General features: G+C 38.8%; 1 protein-coding gene across 1 annotated transcript in view; it reads left to right on the forward strand.

Annotated features, from left to right (window-relative positions):
• CNTNAP2 (contactin associated protein 2) overlaps nucleotides 1-21,008 on the forward strand; it is a 1,947,395-nt gene that overhangs the window by 1,111,325 nt on the left and 815,062 nt on the right. Inside the window, exon 10 of the mRNA XM_059172148.1 lies at nucleotides 12,003-12,174. Coding sequence (XP_059028131.1) covers nucleotides 12,003-12,174 — 172 coding nt within the window. The remainder of the gene's footprint in view (nucleotides 1-12,002; nucleotides 12,175-21,008) is intronic.

Here is a 21,008-nt window from a genome sequence, read left to right on the forward strand (position 1 = left end):
ATAAGCCATTTGGAATAATAAAAATGATAATCATGGTAATTTCTAGATCTTTGGTGTATACCATGGACCACGGTTTTCTAGGCACTTACTTCATGTGTATATTTTAATTGTTCACAACAGCCTCCTGTACTATATTTTTATAACTTTCTCTCTTTTATTAATAAAGAGACAAGAAACAGAGTATTTAAGTATTTACCCATGGTCAAAAAGTGATAGACACAAAATCCCTAGCCTTGTATTTTCTACTCTTTCATTATAAAAAGCAGAAAATAAGTATATGTAGAATAAATATAAATAACATACTAAATTTGAAAAAGTCAAAAGACTATATTAAATAATTTAAATAATTAAAATTAGCTAAAAAATTGTCTCCAAAGAGTTAGCCTTTTCCTTAGTACACCATTATTTTATATTAAAGTAGAGTTGCTACTATCTCTGCGCTTCTCCACTTCTCATGTGCTCCTTAAATGCTGGAATTTATTATCCATACCCACCTCTCTAGCTCCCCCATATTCCCACTGACCTAAGTGGTAAATCCAAGTCAAAGTGCCGGTCTTCATATAACTCCATTCTGTGATTTTTCCCATTCACCAGTGATGATGATGACCATTCCTTCACTTTGTTGATGTCATTTCTTCTTGGTTTTTCTTTTCCCTCTCTCGTTTTTCCTCGCTGGCTTATTTTTCTGATCCTACCCCTGACATGTAGATGATTTCTAGAGTCCGGACTTCAGTCTCTTTGCTCAGTACATTATGCAGTTGCTTTGTGCAGTTTCTTCCACCTCCAGAGTATAATTACTCCCAAATCCTTTTCAAACTCTGATCTCTCTCCTGATATGGAGTCATTAATATTAACCTGTAGAGTGAACATTTTATCTTGGATATCCCCCCGGCTACTTCAGACTTGAAAAGTTTAGCTTTGAGCTTGTCAAAACGCACCCACCACAGTTTCTTCTGTCTCCTTTCATCCTACTCCCTAAAGACCGAATGTTCTTCCTGTGTCTTTTCTGTTGGGTGAGTCAAAAGCAGTCATCTAGTTGCTCAGCCAGAAATCTAAGAGTCCTAGTTGTCATTGTCTCGGTGTACTCCCTTTTTCCAGTGCATCAGCCAGTTCTGGCATATCTTCCAGGGAAATATCTCTCATCTGATTCCTCTAGGTTAGGTTTACTGACCTATTTTAGATAAGAATTTGGAACTTCTGTTGGGGCACTTGGGTGACTCAGTCGTTAAGCCTCTGCCTTCAGCTCAGGTCATGATCTCAGGGTCCTGGGATGGAGCCAGCATCAGGCTTCCTGCTCAGCAGGGAGTCTGGTTTTCTCTCTGTCCCTTCCCCTTTACTTGTGTGAGTGTGTGTGTGAGCTCGTTGTCTCTCAAATAAATTAATTAATTAAATCTTAAAAAAAAAAAAAAGAATTTGGAACTTGTCCTGTGTCTCTTTTATAAGACCGTACCTACGTCAGGTTTCCTCTCTGCCAACCCATCCTTACTTCCACCAGAGAGAGAATAACATGACACAAAATGATCAAGTCATTTTCTTGCTCACAGTCCTTCACTGTCCGTTTGCTCCTCTCACAGACAGTTGCCGAGCTCCAGCAGGATTCAAAGTCTTGTGGCATTTACATTCTAAAAACAGTAGCAATAACAATAAACCCTCAGACAGCACGTCAGATGGCAATAAGTGTTATGAAGGACAATGGATTAGGTAAAGGGGGCAGAGCTCTAAGAGGCACGCGTGTGATCTCACTAGTGGCCAACGGAGTCCTGCAGCAGAGACCAGGAAGGATGTAAAGAGGCAGGGTTAAACCTCCCCCTTTTTCCAGAACGAAAATCCAAACATCCACTCACGTATCCTTCACCTAACAGATGCAGAGAAGTCCATATAGATGATGTTGTAAAGATTATTTTCGATTTGTTTCCAAACTTTATAGCAGACATCTTGTATCTTGACCATCTCGCATGTACCCCACGGACTATTCTAAGATAAGTAGGGTGGAAGCTTTATGGCTTGTGAGTCTTTCTTAACAAATATGCAGATTTAAAAAAAAAATAAATTATTAGAGAAGCAAGACAGTATTATTGATATCACAAAACTAATACACTGAAAGAGGAGACACACACACACACATGCACACACACACACTTATGGAAGTAACTATTTTAAATAAACTAATCCAGATAATTAGAAATTTTGACATCTGTGATAAGAAACAAGAAGCTGAAGAACTGGAATGAGGAAACTAATAGAACAATTTTAAATAGGTTGGCCTTGGAAGGTCCTTCTCAAAAAGTGACATGTGAGCTGACCTGAACCCTAAGAATAAGTCAGTCATGAAAAAAATGTGAAGAAGAAAATTCGAAGGAGAAAGGGCTTGTTTTCCTGAGGCACAGGGGCATGGATAGGGAGGCTGAAACACTCTGAACAAGGACAGCCATCTTACGCAGGTAATTAGGGAACTAGCAATGTGGGCCCACAAAAGTATGACAGACCCATTCTGAATGTGATAAACTTACTTCCAAATGTAAAGTGTATATTGAAGAAAAAATTCAAACTTTTGTAGAATTTTTTTTCTTTTTTTTATTAAGTTCAATTAGCCAGCATATAGAACATCACTATTTTATAGAATTTTCTTATGTTTGGTTTAATTAATATTGTTTTAATTTTTAAATCTTGAAAGGTGTTCTTAGTGGTTTCATGTGTCCTGATGTTTGTAGGGTTTAGAAACTCTTTAAATCTGACTAAGAAGGGTATGCCCTGAAGTTGGAGTGGGAGGCAGGAGTCAAAACATTCCATCTTTTAAGACCACAGAAGTCTTCTGGATTTGATAACACAGAGTATAATATATGTGGATCAAGTGTCAGACCCCCCTCTGAGGAGTCTAACTAAAGAGTAAAAGAGGCCCTTCACTTACATGAAAATCGTCACTGAAATTAGGAAGAACAGTCCCAGGGACCATCCCTGGGCATTGAACGCAGATTCAAGTGGTGGAAAGAATAAGTAGGACATGGAGAAATGGAGACAGGATAACTTCATTTTACCGGGAGATAATTTCATCTAAAATGAGGCTCTTGAATGGCAGAGATTTTAGCATAAACCAGCATTTCATGTTGGATAAAATAGTTTTTATTTTATTTTATTTATATTTATTTTATTTTATTTATAGCTTTTAAAAAATAGTTTTTATTTTCAGACACTTTAAAACTTGGAAAAAAAGTTCCAAGATCACAAAAAACACCAGTGTAAGTTTCACCCAGAGACCTCGTTACATCACCCCATGTAGTAACGTCCTGTATAGCAGAAAGACCCCACCTGGCGTCACATGTCACATCCGCGTCCCTGCCTCTACCGTGTTTGCCAACAGGAATCAAATCCTCCGATGTTTCTCGACTTCCACAGCCTTATCATTCCTGAAGACCTCCTCTGGGTCTGTCTGATGTTTTCTCGTGATGGCACCTGCCTTGTGCATCTGGGGCAGGAGGACCACCAGGCGATGCTTGTGATCAGGGGTCCACCCATCCATCAGTCCCATGACTGGTGGTGATAACTGGGATCACTTGATTGCAAAGACGTCTCTGCTGTTCCCTGCTGTAAAGTGACTGTTTTTCCCTTTCAAAGTAATGTGTTTTAAGGGAGATACTTAGAGACTTCTTTGTTCTTCATCTAACTTTCACCCACGCATTTGAGTATCCATTGATAGTTCTTGTCTGATTTATTTACTCTTGTGATGGTTGCCAAATGGTGACTTTCTAGTTCCAGTATGCTTTTTACATTTATTAGTTAGGATAGGGCTGTAGAAACAGATTCCCTTTTCTTTCCATGTAATTACTCATCTTTATGTGGGTGGACTCATGGATTCCTATGTTTTTTTCAATGAGATATGATGTATAAATTTCTCCTTCTCTCCATTCTTTTTTTCTTTTGATAAACTCAAAATATTTTTAATGCTCAAGGTATTTATTTAATACTTAAATTGTCTAGATTTGAATGATGGAAACCTACTTAAGCCTGGCTCCTGTGTCATTCTGGTGTGACCCATGTGACCCCCATCATTCTTTGAAAACCTTTTTTTTTTTTTTAACAGTTGACACCCAATGTTAGGTTAGTTTCAGGTGTGCAGAATTTTGACACCTCTCTACCTGATGCTGTGCTCACAAGTGTAGCTACCATCTGTCATCATATAAAGCTATTACAGTACCACCAACTCTTCCCTATGCGGGAGTCCTGCATCCCTGTGACTTGTTCTTTTCATACCTGGAAGCCTCTACCTCCCACTCCCTTCACCCATTTTGCCCGGCCTCCTGCACCCTTCCCCTCTGGCAGCCATCAGTTTGTTCTCTGCATTTATGGCTTTGTTTCTGCCTTTCTGTTTGTTCATTTGTTTTGTTTGCCAGATTCCATATATGAGTGAAATCATGCAGTTTTTGTCTTTCTCTTTTGGATTTATTTCACTTCGCATAATACCTTCAAGGTCCATCCATGTTGTCACAAATGGCAAGGTCTCACTTTATTAAAGTTAATAAATCAATTGGGGTGCCTGAGTGGCTCAGTCTGTTAAACATCTGACTCTTGATTTCAGCTCAGGTCAGGATCTCAGGGTTGCAGGATGAAGCTGTGCGTCGGGCTCAAAGCAAGGTGTGGGGCCTGCTTAAGATTCTCTTTCTCCCTCTGCCCCTCTCCCCCTAAAAAAATAAAATTAATTAATTATTTTTCTTTCTCCAAATTTTTATTTGAATTCCAGTTAGTTAACATACAGCGTAATGTTAGTTTCAGGTGTACAATGTAGTGATTCAACACTTCATACAACACCAGGTCCTCAACACAAGTGCACTCCTTACTCCCCATCACCTGCTTCACCCACCCCCTTCCTCCTACCTCCCCTCCAGTAACTCTGGTTGCTCACTATAGTTAGGAGTCTGCTTCTTGGTTTGCCTCTCGCCTTCTTTTTTCAAAACCCAACGTTCATCTGTTTCTTAAATTCCTCATCTGAGTGAAATCATATGGTATTTGTCTTTCTCTGATTTACTTATTTCACTTAGCACTATGCCCTCTAGATCCATCCATGTTGTTGCAAATGGCAAGATTTCAGTCTTTTTTTCTGACTGAACAATATGAGTTATATATATATATATATATACATGTTCTCTTATATACATCTTCTTTATCCATTCTTCTATCGATGGGGACTTGGGTTGCTTCCATATGTTATCTACAATGCTGAAATAAGAATAGGGGTGCATATATCTTTTTTGAATTAGTGTTTTTATTTTCTTTGGGTAAATACCCAGTAGTGGAATTACTGGAGCTTATGATACTTCTATTTTTAATTTTTTTTTTTAATTTATGTTTTTAAAGATCTTATTTATTTATTTGACAGAGAGAGATCACAAGTAGGCAGAGCAGCAGGCAGAGAAAGAGGAAGGGAAACAGGCTCCCTGCTAAGCAGAGAGCCGGATGAGGGGCTCAATCCCAGGACCCCGGGATCATGACCTGAGCTGAAGGAAGAGGCTTTAACCCACTGAGCCACCCAGGTGCTCCTCTATTTTTAATTTTTTGAGGAACCTCCATACTGTTTTCCACAGTGGCTTCCCCAGTTTAGATTCCTACCAACCTTCACAAGGGTTCCTTTTTTCTTCACATCTTCACCAACACCTGTTATTTCTTGTCTTTCTGATTATAGCCATTCTGAGCACTTCTTTACTTCTGGTGCAATAAAATGTTCCAGGCTCCCATTGTATCTTCCCTGACCCAGCTCTGGAATCATCCATTTCTCCAAGAAGTCCTAGAGACTTAGTTTCAGTAGAGAAACTAAGATCTGATCTATAGGGGTATTCACTGCATCTGGGGGTAACCGTGTACCCACACCATCTCTGGTGAATGGTAGGAACATTTTGTGTATTGAGCCCTTACCCAGTTTCATCTAGATCTATTTCTGCAACTAACTGTATAATCCTGACAACTACAAGGGCACCCTGATAAATTACATTCCAGTCCACACCCACAAGATCGTTCCAGATTTTACACTTTTCATTTGTACTCTCCTTTCCTGACCATGAGAACCTGGTTCCCGCTATCCTCAATATATTGCTTTATTTGCTTGATAAGCCTGGATTACAGTTGCTCTCCCAGTCATGCAGGGTGGATATGCTGCCGACTGCTCTCACTGGGCAGGTGCCAGCCACCCCCGAGCTCACCCTCAGCCCGCTCGGACACCCACCATGGTGGATTATTCAGGGGGGTTGGGTTAACAGCAGAGATGAGTAGACATTTTGCATAATCACCCTAGATTATATTAGAAGGAAGATCTGAATGCATGCTTAGCATCCTTACTGCTTCCCGCAAGCCTCTCTCTGACCTCCCAATTTTCCCAACTTTAAGATAAGTATGAATAGAGAAATCTTATATGGGTGTGGCTTCCAACATGTGCGGTTTCTACCCTGTTTGCTATTGCTCTTTCTGTCCCGTCAGGTTCACGTGATAACTTAGAGCAGTTCCGATGGGTGTTTTAGGGTCAAAACAAATATCAGCATGTTTTTCACTGATGTATTTCTGAATTAAAATCTTAAAGCCTTTTGTCAGCAAGTATAATAAAATACTCAGTGGACTTCAAGTCAGGTATGACGTTTTTATATGGGAAGTCTTGAAACAGAAATCTCCAACATAATTACAACGACCCTGCGAAGAGGAAAGGTTTCTCATGTCACTGGTAGTGAGATGCAGTCGAGTCTGCAAAGTGACATCTTTGCACCCTAGGTGTCACCCTGCCAGATCATGGAGCCCAGTGACAACCCGTGTGTACACAATGCATTTTTTATTCCAAATTCATAGATATTTCAAGTGTTAAGCCAAAAGAAACAAATGTGAATCTCCTCATTCTATATAATCTTTCTATTAACTTGGCAAATTTCAATTAAGTTTAACTCTCTAGCCATTCATTTCTGACCCTCAGAATCCCAGCTGCAAATTTAGATCTCCACACGGTCCTGCTGTTAATCTACTAAGTAGGTTAATTCTTGAGCTTTAGAGTGGCCACTGCAAGTATCACTGGTCTTTTTCCTGCAGTTGTATTTGTACAGAAGGGGAACAAATGCAGAAAACAAATAACATGTTCTTGACTGATGCATAAAGACTACATCATGGGGCGCCTGGGTGGCTCAGTGGGTTAAAAGCCTCTGCCTTCGGCTCAGGTCATGGTCCCAGGGTCCTGGGATCGAGCCCCACATCAGGCTCTCTGCTCCACGGGGAGCCTGCTTCCTCCTGTCTATCTGCCTGCATCTGTACCTACTTGTGATCTCTCTCTGTCAAATAAATAAATAAAAATGGTAAAAAAAAAAAAAAAAAAAAAAAAAAGACTACTTCACAGTTTAGGGTTTAGCACAGCAAGAGTTTATTCTCTCTTCCTTGTTTGTGGGCCCATAATTCAGGAACTACTCAGCTGGGAAGTTCTAGATCGAAGTTCTCATGCAGTTGCAGCTTGATATTTCCTGTAGCCACAGTCATCGGAAGGCTTGACTAGGATTGAAAGCTCTGCTTGGAGATGGGTCACTCACATGGCTAGCAAGCTGCTGCTGGCAGTGGGGTCCTATTTCCTCTCCCTATGGGTGCCTCCCCAGGAGACTGCTTGAGGTCCCTCATGGCCTAGGGACTGGCTTCCTCAGAGTCAGTGATCCAAGAGACCAATGTAAGTAAGAGGCCTTTTATTACTAGGCCTTGAAAGTCACAGACACACTGTCACTTCTGCAGTGTTCTGTCAGCGTGGATTCAGCGTAGGAGGGAACCCCACAGGGTATGACTAGCAGGAGGTGCTGTATGGGCGTTTTGGAGGTCGGTTACCATGGTTTGCCCTCTGGAACACAAAGGTCCATGTCTCTTCCACATGAAAAGTACACTTACTTCCTTCAAAGGTCCTTTAAAGCTTCTTTCCATTAGAGGGTCTGCTCAGAATCCAGCAACTCATCATGAGTCGAGTTCATACCAACAGGAAGCTCCTAGGGAAGTCTGAGAACAAAGGAAGGTATTTAAATATAGTTTCTCACCTGAAGACCTGCGAACGAGTTTTGTGCCACCCACACACCTAGCTTCTCCTGGGCAGATAGGCATTGAGTGACTACTTCAGACTGTCTGGTTCAAAAGCGGGCAAAAGGGGGAAATAAGAGCACACGGAAGTAACTGGTCCAAAGTGCTTGTAGATTCCAGTCAGGTACATGTTGGTAATTCCTGGATTAGGGCTCACTGCTAATTATTTCTTGAAAGTGTTTCTTCATGGGTCTTGGCTCTGCCCTCTGGTTCCCAGTTCTACCTCTCTGGTCCATGCTTCCTTTTAATACAAAAAGTAGCCTTTGTTTATAGCCATATGATTTCCTGCCCGTAGAAGTTTAAAGACACAGTTTCTGTCTGTCCAATCTCTTTCTCTCTGAGGCCAAGCTGATGGTGTTACCGTAAGTGCGGCTGTCTTACAAATCTGTGGGTTTCCTTTGATTATGCTTGTTTATTCCATTAAGCAAAAGCCACATCCAGTATCTGATGAAGATAAGCTTTTTAATTTAATTTAATTTAATTTTTTTATACTGGACTTTTGCTGACATGCAAAGGGAAGAATGCCCTTAGCACTGGTTAGCTCAGGGGATCTGTAAGACATTATAAATAGCTGTCTAGCGTTTCTTTAGTCTGAATTAATAGTTCTTTGAGGCACCACCTAATACCTTTTGGAGGTCTTAAGGTGGGTATCACAGTCATACCCCATCGCCATCTTTACCTTATGTTTTCCTGGTCGTTGAAGTTTGCCTGCAAGTGACTTAAATTTTTGCATTGTTGGCCATCCGGAGAGATTACAAGTGAGAAAATACTTTATTTTCAAATCCATCAAGTCCTACTTTCTTTGTATTTAATGGTTTTCTTTGGTTTTTCTCTCTTCTTTTTCCCCCTTTATTATAAATAGATGTTCAGAATTCTCTGCCTGAAATGTTCTTAGCTAGGTTACCCAGTTCATTAAGTATGTTTCTTTCCCATATTATCATGATGTTATTAAACTTCCTACTGCAGCATAGCCAGGATCCAGTTTTCTCTCATTTCCACTCACATTTATTCCTCACTGTCCTGTAAGCCGTTCCTGACAACCTCCTCAGGAGCCATCATCAGGCCTCTGCTCACAGTCCTTGTGAAGCCTGCGCAGCTTACTTGTGCATCCCAGTCCTTAGGTCACTGCCATTTCTGTAGGTTTTTGTTGTAATTCCCTCCCAGAACCAAATTTATTACTAGGTATTCATTATTGCATAAACATATTGCCCCAAAATTTAATAGCTGGAAACCATGATTTATTATCTCTCATGGGCTTTTCTAGAAGACTGCTCATGGAATGATCAGCTAGCAGTCTCAGAAACCAAGCCAGATACTAGCGTCAGAAGTCACACACAACCACCACTTCATAGTTTTCTACTGATCAGAGTCAGGGCTAATTTAGGGTAGAAGGAGATTAGGAAAGGGTTTGAATACTAGAGGCAAGGATTAATGGACTTCCTCTTGGAAATGTTAGATGTAATGCAAGGAAAGGAAAAAAAAAAGACACCCTAAATTTTAATAGATATATATAGCAGTTTGTCCTGTAACTGTTTTCGCCTAGAACGTATCCCGTGTAGAAAAGTAAAAGGACTTGACAATTTCAAACTCCAGAATTTATCAGGGCCAAATAGAACATTGTTAGGAGTGACTGATGAAGTCTTGTTTTATGACCTTAATTATGTCCAATTCATAGTGATCTGTGTGTTACACAGCTGCTTTGCTTCAGAGATCTTGTTCTCACAAATAGATCAACTCATTTTGAAATATTTCAAAGCTAGTGTGGATATTTAGAGACTCCCAAGTACTCAAAAAACAGAACCTAATGATCGTCTTGTTAAGAGTTGTCAATAAAGTTACAGCTGGATGTTTTCTCTCTGCTAAGTTTAGACATTATACTCCATTCAATTTTATCTTGATTAAACAGATTGAAAATCATATGTATGCATACAACTAGTCTAAATGGGCCACTTATCTAAGATCAGCAGTTTTCTGAGGAGACTAACAATGCAAATGAAAAAAAATGTGACTTAGGGAAAGATATATACATGCCATATGTTTGATATCGGAAGTAGATTTTTTAAGTCAAGAAATTAAGTAGAATCCTGTTTTTACATAGTACAATGTTGTTAGAAAAAATAATAAACAGCTCCGTGGTTAACTCTTAAAGGGAATTCAAATGATAATTACTAGACTTATGAAAGTCTAGTAATTGCTTATAGTTATAATATGGTTTTATATATATGTATATATATATATACACATATATATATAGCTATAATATGTTATAGTCTAGAAAGGTTATGAAATATCATTAACCCATTAATAATGGAAGAAAGGGGGGGCACCTGGGTGGCTCAGTGGGTTAAGCTGCTGCCTTCAGCTCAGGTCCTGATCCCGGGGTCCTGGGATCCAGCCCCGCATCGGGCTCTCTGCTCAGCAGGGAGCCTGCTTCCTCCTCTCTCTCTGCCTGCCTCTTGCTTGTGATCTCTCTCTCAGTCAAATAAATAAATAAAATCTTTAAAAAAAATAATGGAAGAAAGGTTTATATTGTCCTAAACTGGTATTACTAGTCAAATATGACATTTTGTTTAATCACTTAATGGTCAATTTTTTCGATGTTTTCTATTGGAAATTCATTTTCTTTTTTAAAGATTTTATTTATTTATTTGACAGAGAGAAATCACAAGTAGATGGAGAGGCAGGCAGAGAGAGAGAGAATGACGCAGGCTCCCTGTCGAGCAGAGAGGCCGATGTGGGACTCGATCCCAGGACCTGAGATCATGACCTGAGCCGAAGGCAGTGGCTTAACCCACTGAGCCACCCAGGCGCCCTGGAAATTCATTTTTATCAACTTAATGACACATCTTGATCCCAACCCATTCTGTATATGTTTTTTTCTGTAGCTACAATATTAGACTGAAATGAATATGTTAATAACTTTAGAATTTTAAGCAGACAAATTAGTACTGTTCAAATTTGCTCTAATAGTAAATCTGGTGTGAGGAAAAATATGAAAAGTAGATACTTTTTGAGACTTTCTGGAGATACTTAATGGGATAGAGAAGTATTCTTTTCCTGTGACTGGCATGTAGATTTAATGCACATACTAAGAAGTATGCATTTTTTTTCCTATTAAAAAGGCATAATTTAGGTAATTGACTCATGTTGGTATTTTAAAGTTATTTTGCAATTAAATTTTTAATGTCTGACTTTAAACTTTATATATGTATCTTCTGTTGCCTAATAGAAACACTGGTATTTACTTTTTTTTTGTCTTGCTATTCATTCTCTTTTTAGTTTCATTTCTTATCATTTATGCTCCCTATGTCATATTAGCTATATAAGATGGATATTCAGAGGAGGGTAGCTGTGCCTTCTGCTTCAATTTATTTCTTTGTAATGTTTCTTTGGATTTGATAAATCAAGAAATCATTTGTAATGCAAATATCTTTTTGGATTGAGTTAGACATTAATCCATAAAAGAAAGCCACCATAATCAATAATGCTTTAGTTTCTTGACATCTGAATAACAGGGCTCTACGGTATTAAGAAAGTAGAAGTAAATTTGAAGGCATAAAGGAAGGTGGTAGGTAGTTGGGAAAGGTCTAAAGTTTTATGTTTTAAGGTCTGAAGAGAGAGTCAGGTGAGGAAGTGTAGGAGTGAGCCTTCAAGAGCAGAGGGACAGAGTGATGTGACAGACCGAGGAAGAAAATGTCACAGAGAAAATATGACGATGGTCGATCCCAGAGACAAACATTCACCAGGGTCAATCTTCCTTCATCTCCTGAAATAATACTGCTTTCTCAAAAGATTCCATTCTTCTGCACTGAACAGGACATCCACAGGGATCCACAGGACAGGGCGGCTGTGGTCACGGAAGACAGCCGGAGGAATTTTAGTGAAGCCTGCTGTACACAGAATGTGACTTTCCCATTTCTTCTCTTTCACAGGTTTTCTGAACCAGATGAATAACTCCAGTCACTCTGTCCTTCAGCCTTCATTCCAAGGGTGCATGCAGCTCATCCAGGTGGACGACCAACTGGTGAATTTATATGAAGTGGCACAGAGGAGGCCAGGGAGTTTTGCGAACGTCAGCATCGACATGTGCGCCATTATAGACAGGTATGCAGTCTTTTCGTCCTGCTTCTAAGTGTCCAAACTTCGGAATTCATGCTTTTGTTGTGGGACAAGAGAAACACACACACACACACAAACACACACACACACACACACACACCCCACGTATAAGAGGTAAGGCGTAGGAGCCATCTGTCATGCCTACAGCATATGTGTGATTTTAGCAGTGACATTTATAGCAGGACCTGGGTATATATGGTAGAACAATCTGGGATGTCACACCAGTCTCCCTCCATAAATGTGAGCATTATGCAGGTAACTTTGCAAGCGATAGCTGAGTTATAAAGGAACTCAGTTTATTTTAAATTTTGCTTCCTACGCCCACAAGCAGAGATGTCCCTTCTCTTCTTGTGTTGGTCACGACTCATGCTCAGCATATTTTCCCCTCCAGAGCCCTCTCCTGAACCAAAAGAAGCTTTAAAAATGTTGGCAGGCAGTATGGGAATTTACTGAAACAGAATATTTAATGTAATTGAGTCTGCTTACAAATATACATACTGAAATATTGCAAAATCTAATCTATATTCATTTTTGCAGATATGGGGAGGAGCTTTTTTTTTTTTATAAAAACCTAGTTGACTTTTCACAGAGTAGAAAAATACAACTCTTACATGAACTATTACATCATTACATACACTAACCTTAATATATTTCTAAAAAGTACCTTTCATTCTACCATGAAAAGTCGTATGAGATATTTCATCCATAAATAAACCATATCTACTTTGTGTTGAATTTAATCTGGTGATTTTTAGGTGATTTTCTAAACTGTATTCAAATCTTTTATGAGAGGGCTATCTTACTCTGAAAAATAATTTTATTAATTTTATATTTTGCAAGATGAAAGTTTCAGAAGTCTTAGTCTGCTCTCAACAAAGAGTAGACTTTCAGTCTCTAGTAATCTTACTTCATTTAAGAGGAGATCCTTAGGAAAGTCATCCAAAGACATAAAATGAACCTTAAAAAGACATAAAATCATCTATAATAAAGTAAGTTTGCTGCCATATAATCTCAATAAAATTATATCCATCTGAATGGTAAATTACAGTTTAAATGATGGCTATAGAATGTAACTTTTTTAAGTCTTAATATGCTTATAATGAGACTTGATGACATAGCATAGTTCTTATTTCTGTTACATATTTGCAAATACTCATCCTGTTGGCCTAACCAATTTATATTTAAACAGAACAGTGAACAATTTTAATGGAAATATATTCCTAATTTTTGAACCAGCAATAATGCAATAGCTATTATTTCTGCCTAAAGCAAGTGGTAGCAATAATAAGAAAAACTGAGACATAAATGTTTTAAGACCATATTTGTGATATTTGATATTTATCTATAAATTTTTATTAATTGTCTTCCATACAGGAAGATTTTTCCTTCTTAGTAATATGTACACAGCAGATTGAGTTATTTTAGTGCCTTGTCCATTTTCCATGTCAGTAGATTTAATGATATAATAATTTCTGTCAATAAACTAACCCAAGTTAGTTTATTCGGCTTTTGTAAACAGGCTAGATTTTATGGTGATGTTGCTATTTACTTCGAACAGCATGTATCCTGGACATTATGTTTAAATTGTTTGCTACCAAAGAAATATGGGTAAGATGTTGAGACTTAAATGTTTTACTTCCATGGAGGGAGTAGGTGCTAAATTGGCCCCAAAAGAATGAATGGGATTTTTATATATGAAGAAAATGGAAAATGGCATTTCTGATGAGAAGAACAATGCAAGAGAAGATGGAGAATAGGAAATACAGATTTCAGTTTTTGGCAGATACAAGAATATGCAAAATATTTTTTCACCAAAATGGGTCAGTCCATATTGCCAAGCATCCTATAGCTGACAGAACAAAGAATATGTCTTTTTTATCCTCCGGGATGATAACCCAGTAGAGTAGCTACGGGGAGTTTGTTACCTCTGACAAATCAACAATTCTAAAGTCCGTTAGGGAATCTATTTTCTGTTTGTTCTAGTTTTTGAAGGCAGTGACTTTTTTTTCCCCCTCCCTAAATTGACGTGTAATTGACATATAACAATATATTAGTTTTAGGTGTAAAACGTAATGAATGAATATGTATCACAAAATGATCATCAGGGCAACAGCTTATATACATTAATTTCCAATATGTGAAAGAACGTATTCCTTTATTCATCTAAAATGTTTCCAGTTCAAAATTGTCATCTGTGAAGTGTTGTATTTTTGTATGTTTGAAAAGACTGTTTTCACCTTATGCCAACCATTGAGGAGCTCATTGATGAGCTCACCCTTACTCTGTGTCTTTCCATGTGAGGGCACCAGTGGTTTTAGCCTGTCTTCATATAACAGTGACCACCAGATAACACTGGAACGATACATTCCCAGCCCATCTCTAGTTTGATGTTCTCCCTCTAACTAAAACTTTGCAACTGCCCAATCTGTGCCATTTTATTTTCAAACCATCTAAATTTTCCCTAAGTAAGCCTACAGTGGCTCTTTCTTACTTTGCTCCTTTCATATTTCAGCTTGATTGATTTGAGAGCTATTTTTGAAAGAAAAAAAAAGAAAAGGAATAAATGAGAACATAGGGTAAAAAAAAAATAGAAAAGCTACCACAAGCACAATTTTTATGAAATATTTAGAGATGATAGAAGCAGCTGCAGTGATCTGATGAGTGGAATTTAGGGAAATCATTTGGGGAAGATGATGGGGTTTTGCTGTGTGTCATAGGGGAATACCCTGTGATTTGAACTTATTTCTCTTTCTTTGTGCATGGATTTACATGTGGCTTGTTTTATTTACTTGTTTGTTTTCTGAGCACTGTGATGAATCAAGAAAAGAGTGAGCATGCCATGCTGTAGAATTCAGTAGTATATTCTAAGTGTATCAATGGTGCCAGGCATTGTTCTAGGCACATAGGATACATCACTGAACAAAACAGACAAAGATCCTTGTACTTGTAAAGTTCACATTCTGAAGAAAAAGGAAGAAAAACAAATGTAATAAGGAAGGAAATATTACTGTAGGAAGAAATAAGTTCTGTGGGAAAAAAAAAAGAAGAGCAAATCAAGCAGAACTGGCATTCCAAGAGATTGAGCTGTTGGTTTGTAGTCTAAATGGGTTGGTCAGAGTTAGCCTTATTGAAAAAATGATACTAGTTCAATACCTGAAAGAAGTAACAGAATTTGCCAATTTTGTTGGCAAGAGAATAGTCAGTGTGGAGAGGAGAGTCAGAGCAACAAGGCTGCCTGGCATGATCTAGGATCAGCACGGGACCAGAATGGCAAATTTGGAAGGACAAGTAGAGTTGTGGGAGAGGAGGCCAGAGTAGTTCTAGAGGCCAGGTCCTGGAGATCTTGAAGTTATTTTAACGATTTGGTTTTTATTCTGAGGGAATGAAGGAACCGTGCGGGTTTCTAAGTAGAGCAATGACATGATCTTACTCTTTAAAAGGATAACTCTAGGGGCACCTGGGTGGCTCAGTGCATTAAGCCTCTGCCTTTGGCTCGCTCGGGTCATGATCTCTGGGTCCTGGGATCGAGCCCCACATCAGGCTCTCTGCTCAGCGGGGAGCCTGCTTCCCCCTCTCTCTCTCTGCCTGCTGCTCTGCCTAGTTCTGATCTCTCTGTCAAATAAATAAGATCTTTAAAAAAATAATAATAAAATAAAATAAATAAATAGAAATAAAAGGATAACTCTGGCTGTGGAAGGAGGAAAGATAGGAACAAGGAGCCTAGTATAGTAATCTAGGTGAGAGGTGCTAGTGGCCTAAGGCCAGAGCGCTAGCATAAGAGGTAGTGAGATGCAGTCAGTTCTGAATATATTTAGAAAGTAGAGTCAATAGGGTTTCTTGATGGACTAAATATTAGAGTTAGAGAATAAACCCAAATTATTTAGTTTAAGCAACTAGAAGGAAGGAGTTCCCATCTTCCAGTGGGAAGACTAGGGCAGAGAAGATTGGTCAAGGGTTGAGGAAAAATATCAGGAATTCAGTGCTGAAATTTGTGCTGGACATAGTGGACATATCAAGAAGGCAGTTGTATATATGTAAGTAAGAGGCATGTATCTGCAGATTACACAATCAAATGCTGTCTGATGAAATCTCCATGTTTGCCTGTTGAAGGCCTCTGGTTTCTTTAACTGTATTTCATGAAGAGCCATAGGCATGGAAGAGGAGAACGTGAATAGTGGGCAGAAAGCCTCTTCCAACATTGGGAGCCTGTAGCTTTACCCTTTGAAGGATATCCTGCTCTTGGAGAGGAGGAGCTTCATCAAACCTTCAGTTGCTAGTATATTCTCTGAAAATGATAAAATATCTAACAAATTACTTCTCTGTTTCTCCTGGATGATTGTCACCTTTTATTTGCTCCTAGTGCCTTTATTTTGTTGGCTCCTTGTGGCAGATGTCTTCAGGTGCCCAGTCAGTTTCTCTTCTCGATGGATGTCTCTCTAACTTCTTTGTAGGCATGAGTATCTGAGAGTCAGAAGCCTACTAAACACTCCTAGAACTGACTAACGTTGGGTTTGTTCACTGCCTCCCATAGGGCATCACAAAATGGGTAGGGGGCAGTTAGGGAAGGGAATTGGGAAGGAGCCTTGGGAAGATCCTGGCAAGTGTTGGTCAAATGTGTAAACTAGGAGAGTTGCAGTAACGGACTGTGGAACTTGTGAATCTATGTGGAGTTACTGTTTGATTAGCTTGCCTGTGATTCTCATCTAAAACATAGGGGATGACAAAGGTAGTGTTAGATTATTTTGAGCTTATGTAGGTGGTGTTCATGACCAGTCTGGCAAAATTTAACTGCTTTGTGTGTAATATTAATAATACAGTACATCTTGCTGGTTGTGATTTCTATATCAATCATCAGGCCACCCTCATCGTGTAGCTCCAGAGAGATGTTCTTTCTTTGTCATAGGCAGGAGTGACAATGGGATATAATCCTGGCTAATGAGAGATAAGCAGAAGTCACCTATGGTGTTCTTTTTTTTTTTTTTTAAAGATTTTATTTGTTTATTTGACTGACTGAGATCATAAGTAGACAGAGAGGCAGGCAGAGAGAGAGAGAGAGAGAGGGAAGCAGGCTCCCTATGCAGGACTCGATCCCAGGACCCTGAGATCATGACCTGAGCCAAAGGCAGCAGCTTAACCCACTGAGCCACCCAGGCGCCCACCTATGGTGTTCTTGAGGAAGCTATTAGTTTCTTGATTCACATGTCACTCCTTCTGTTCCACTGTCCTTGTTCAGAGGCCTGGAGCTATATGGTCTAGAGTACCAGAACTCAAGTGATTCAGAGTCAGCAAACACCTCCACTCCTTTTTTTTAAGTGAAGAGAAGCATTTCCTGTTTATTTAAGTCACTGTGAGTCAAGTTCTCTTCTTCTTGGAGCCAAAAACATGTGCCCTTTCCCTATTCTCCATTCTAAAGTCAAGCAGTACTATTTTTTTTTAACCAGAACACAGAGGAACACATTCCCAAGTATGGAAATGGCTTTAAAACAAAACATGGTAAATTTATTTAAGGATATATTAAGTTGCATGCCAATGATGTTCCCCAGGGATTGAACTTTGGGGACAAAATGGCCGTTTAGAGGCCAAAGCACATTTATATTGTTAGAATCAGCAGTGGGTAGAAAAATTAGTAAAAGTAGTTCATTAGAATGAGAATCTTCCTCACCTTTCCTATAATCTCCCTTATAAATATAGTAAGAAACAAAGCCGGTAAACATTCTAGAGAGCACAGAAAGCATAAAAGGAAGAGTAAATGCCCCAACTTAACCACAGCCTATAAAATTACCCCTTGAGAAATTGAATAGACTGGATCCTATTTTTGAGTTAGTAATTAAGTCTTCATTATATATTTGGATAGAAGTGCATAATTGTAGACTCAGTTTTTATTTTTTTAGTTAAATGGTTTCTTTTTTTTGTTCAATGCTTTCTTTTTATTTTTTATTTTTTTATTTTTTATTTTTTTTAACATTTAATGTATTATTAGCCCCAGGGGTATAGGTCTGTGAATCATCAGGCTTACGCACTTCACAGCACTCACGCTATCACCTACGCTCCCCAGTGTCCATAATGCAACCACCCTCCCCATACTCCCATACCCCCAGCAACCCTCAGTTTGTTTTGTTAGATTAACAGTCTCTTATGGTTTGTCTCCCTCCCGATCCCATCTCATTTCATTTCTTCCTTACCTACCCCCCAAACCCCTATGTTCCCTCTCAAATTCCTCATATTAGGGAGATCATATGATAATTGTCTCTCTCTGATTGACTTATTTCGCTCAGCATAATACCCTGTAGTTCCACCTGTGTTGTTACAAATGGCATGATTTCTTTTCTTTTGATGGCTGCATAGTATTCCGTTGTGTGTGTGTGTGTGTGTGTGTGTGTGTGTGTGTGTGTGTATCACTTCTTCTCTTCTTCTTTACCCATTGATCTCTTGATGGACATTTAGGTTCTTTCCATATTTTGGCTATTGTGGACATTGCTGCTATAAACATTCGGGTGCATGTGCCCCTTCAGATCACTACATTTGTATCTTTAGGGTATATACCCAGTGGTTGCTGGGTCATAGGGTAGCTCTATTTTCAACTTTTTGAGGAACCTCCATGCTGCTTTTCAGAGTGGCTGTACCAGCTTGCATTACCACCAACAGTGTAGGAGAGTTCCCCTTTCTCTGTATCCTTGCCAGCATCTGTCCTTTCCTGACTTTTTAATTTTAGCCATTCTAACTGATGTGAGGTGGTATCTCATTGTGGTTTTAATTTGTATTTCCCTGAAGCTCAGTGATGTAGAGCACTTTCTCATGTGTCTGTTGTCCGTCTGGAAGTCTTCTTTGCAGAAATGTCTGTTCATGTCCTCTGCTCATTTCTTGACTGGATTATTTGTTCTTTGGGTGTTGAGTTTGATAAGGTCTTTATAGATTTTGGATACTAGCCCTTTATCTGATATGTTGTTTGCAAATATCTTCTCCCATTCCATCAGTTGTCTTTTGGTTTGGTTAACTGTTTCCTTTGCTGTGCAAAAGTTTTTGATCTCGATGAAGTCCCAATAGTTCATTAGTTCATTTTTGCCCTTGCTTCCCTTGCCTTTGGCGATGTTTCTAGGAATAAGTTGCTGCAGCTGAGGTCAAAGAGGTTGCTGCCTGTGTTCTCCTCAAGGATGTTGATGGATTTCTTTCTCACATTGAGGTCCTTCATCCATTTTGAGTCTATTTTCATGTGTGATATAAGGAAATGGTCCAGTTTCATTTTTCTGCATGTGGCTGTCCAATTTTTCCAACACCATTTGTTGAAGAGACTGTCTTTTTTCCATTGGACATTCTTTCATGCTTTGTCAAAGATTAGTTGACCACAGAGTTGAGGGTCTATTTCTGGGCTCTCTATTCTGTTCCATGGATCTATGTGTCTTTTTTTGTGCCAGTACCATGCTGTCTTGAAGATGACAGCTTTGTAGTAGAGCTTAACGTCTGTAATTGTGATACCACCAACTTTGGCTTTATTTTTCAACATTCCTCTGCCTATTCGAGGTCTTTTCTGGTTCCATATAAATTTTAGGATTATTTGTTCCATTTCTTTGAAAAAAATGGATGGTATTTTAATAGGGATTGCATTAAACATGTAGATTGCTTTTGGTAGCATAGACATTTTCACAATATTTGTTCTTCCAATCCATGAGCATGGAACATTTTTCCATTTCTTGGTGTCTTCCTCAATTTCTTTCATGAGTACGTTATAGCTTTCTGAGTACAGATTCTTTGCCTCTTTGGTTAGATTTATTCCTAAGTATCTTACAGTATTGGGTGCAATTGTTAATGGGATCGACTCCTTAATTTCTCTTTCTTCTGTCTTGCTGTTGCTGTATAGAAATGCAACTGATTCCTTTACATTGATTTTATATCCTGACACTTTACTGAATTCCTGTACAAGTTCTAGCAGTTTTGGAGTACAATATTATGGGTTTTCTGCATAAAGTATTATATTATCTGCAAAGAGTGAGAGTTTGACTTCTTCTGTGCTGATTTGGATGCCTTTTATTTCTTTTTCTTGTCTGACTGCTGAGGCTAGGACTTCTAGTACTATGTTGAATATAGCAGTGGTGACATTGGACAGCCCTGCATGTTCCTAACCTTAGAGGAAAAGCTCTCAGTTTTTCTCCATTGAGAATGATACTCGCTGTGGGTTTTTCATAGAGGGCTTTGATGACATGGAGGTATGTACCCTGTATCCCTACACTGTGAAGAGTTTTTATCAAGAAAGGATGCTGTACTTTGTCAAGTACTTTTTCAGCATCTATTGAGAGTATCATATGGTTCTTGTTCTTTCTTTTATTAATGTATTGTATCACATTGATTGATTTGCAGATGTTGAACCAACCTTGCAGCTCAGGAATAAATCCCACTTGGTCGTGTACTATTTTAATGTACTGTTGGATCCTATTGGCTAGTGTTTTATTGAGAATTTTCATATCTGTGTTCATCAAGGATATTGGTCTATAATTCTCCTTTTTGATGGGGTCTTTGTCTGGTTTTGGGATCAAGATAATGTTGGCTTCATAAAATGAGTTTGGAAGTTTTCCTTCCATTTCAATTTTTTGGAACAGTTTCAGGAGAATAGGCATTAATTCTTTTTTAAATGCTTGGTAGAATTCCCCTAGGAAGCCATCTGGCCCTGAGGTCTTGTTTGTTGGGAGAATTTTGATGACTGTTTTAATCTCCTTACTGGTTATGGGTCTGTTCAAGTTTTCTATTTCTTCCTGATTCAGTTTTGGTAGTTTATACATCTCTAGGAATGCATCCATTTCTTCCAGATTGTCAAATTTGCTGACATT

Source organism: Mustela lutreola, chromosome 4 (assembly GCF_030435805.1).
Source record: "Mustela lutreola isolate mMusLut2 chromosome 4, mMusLut2.pri, whole genome shotgun sequence".
Taxonomy (NCBI): domain Eukaryota; kingdom Metazoa; phylum Chordata; class Mammalia; order Carnivora; family Mustelidae; genus Mustela; species Mustela lutreola.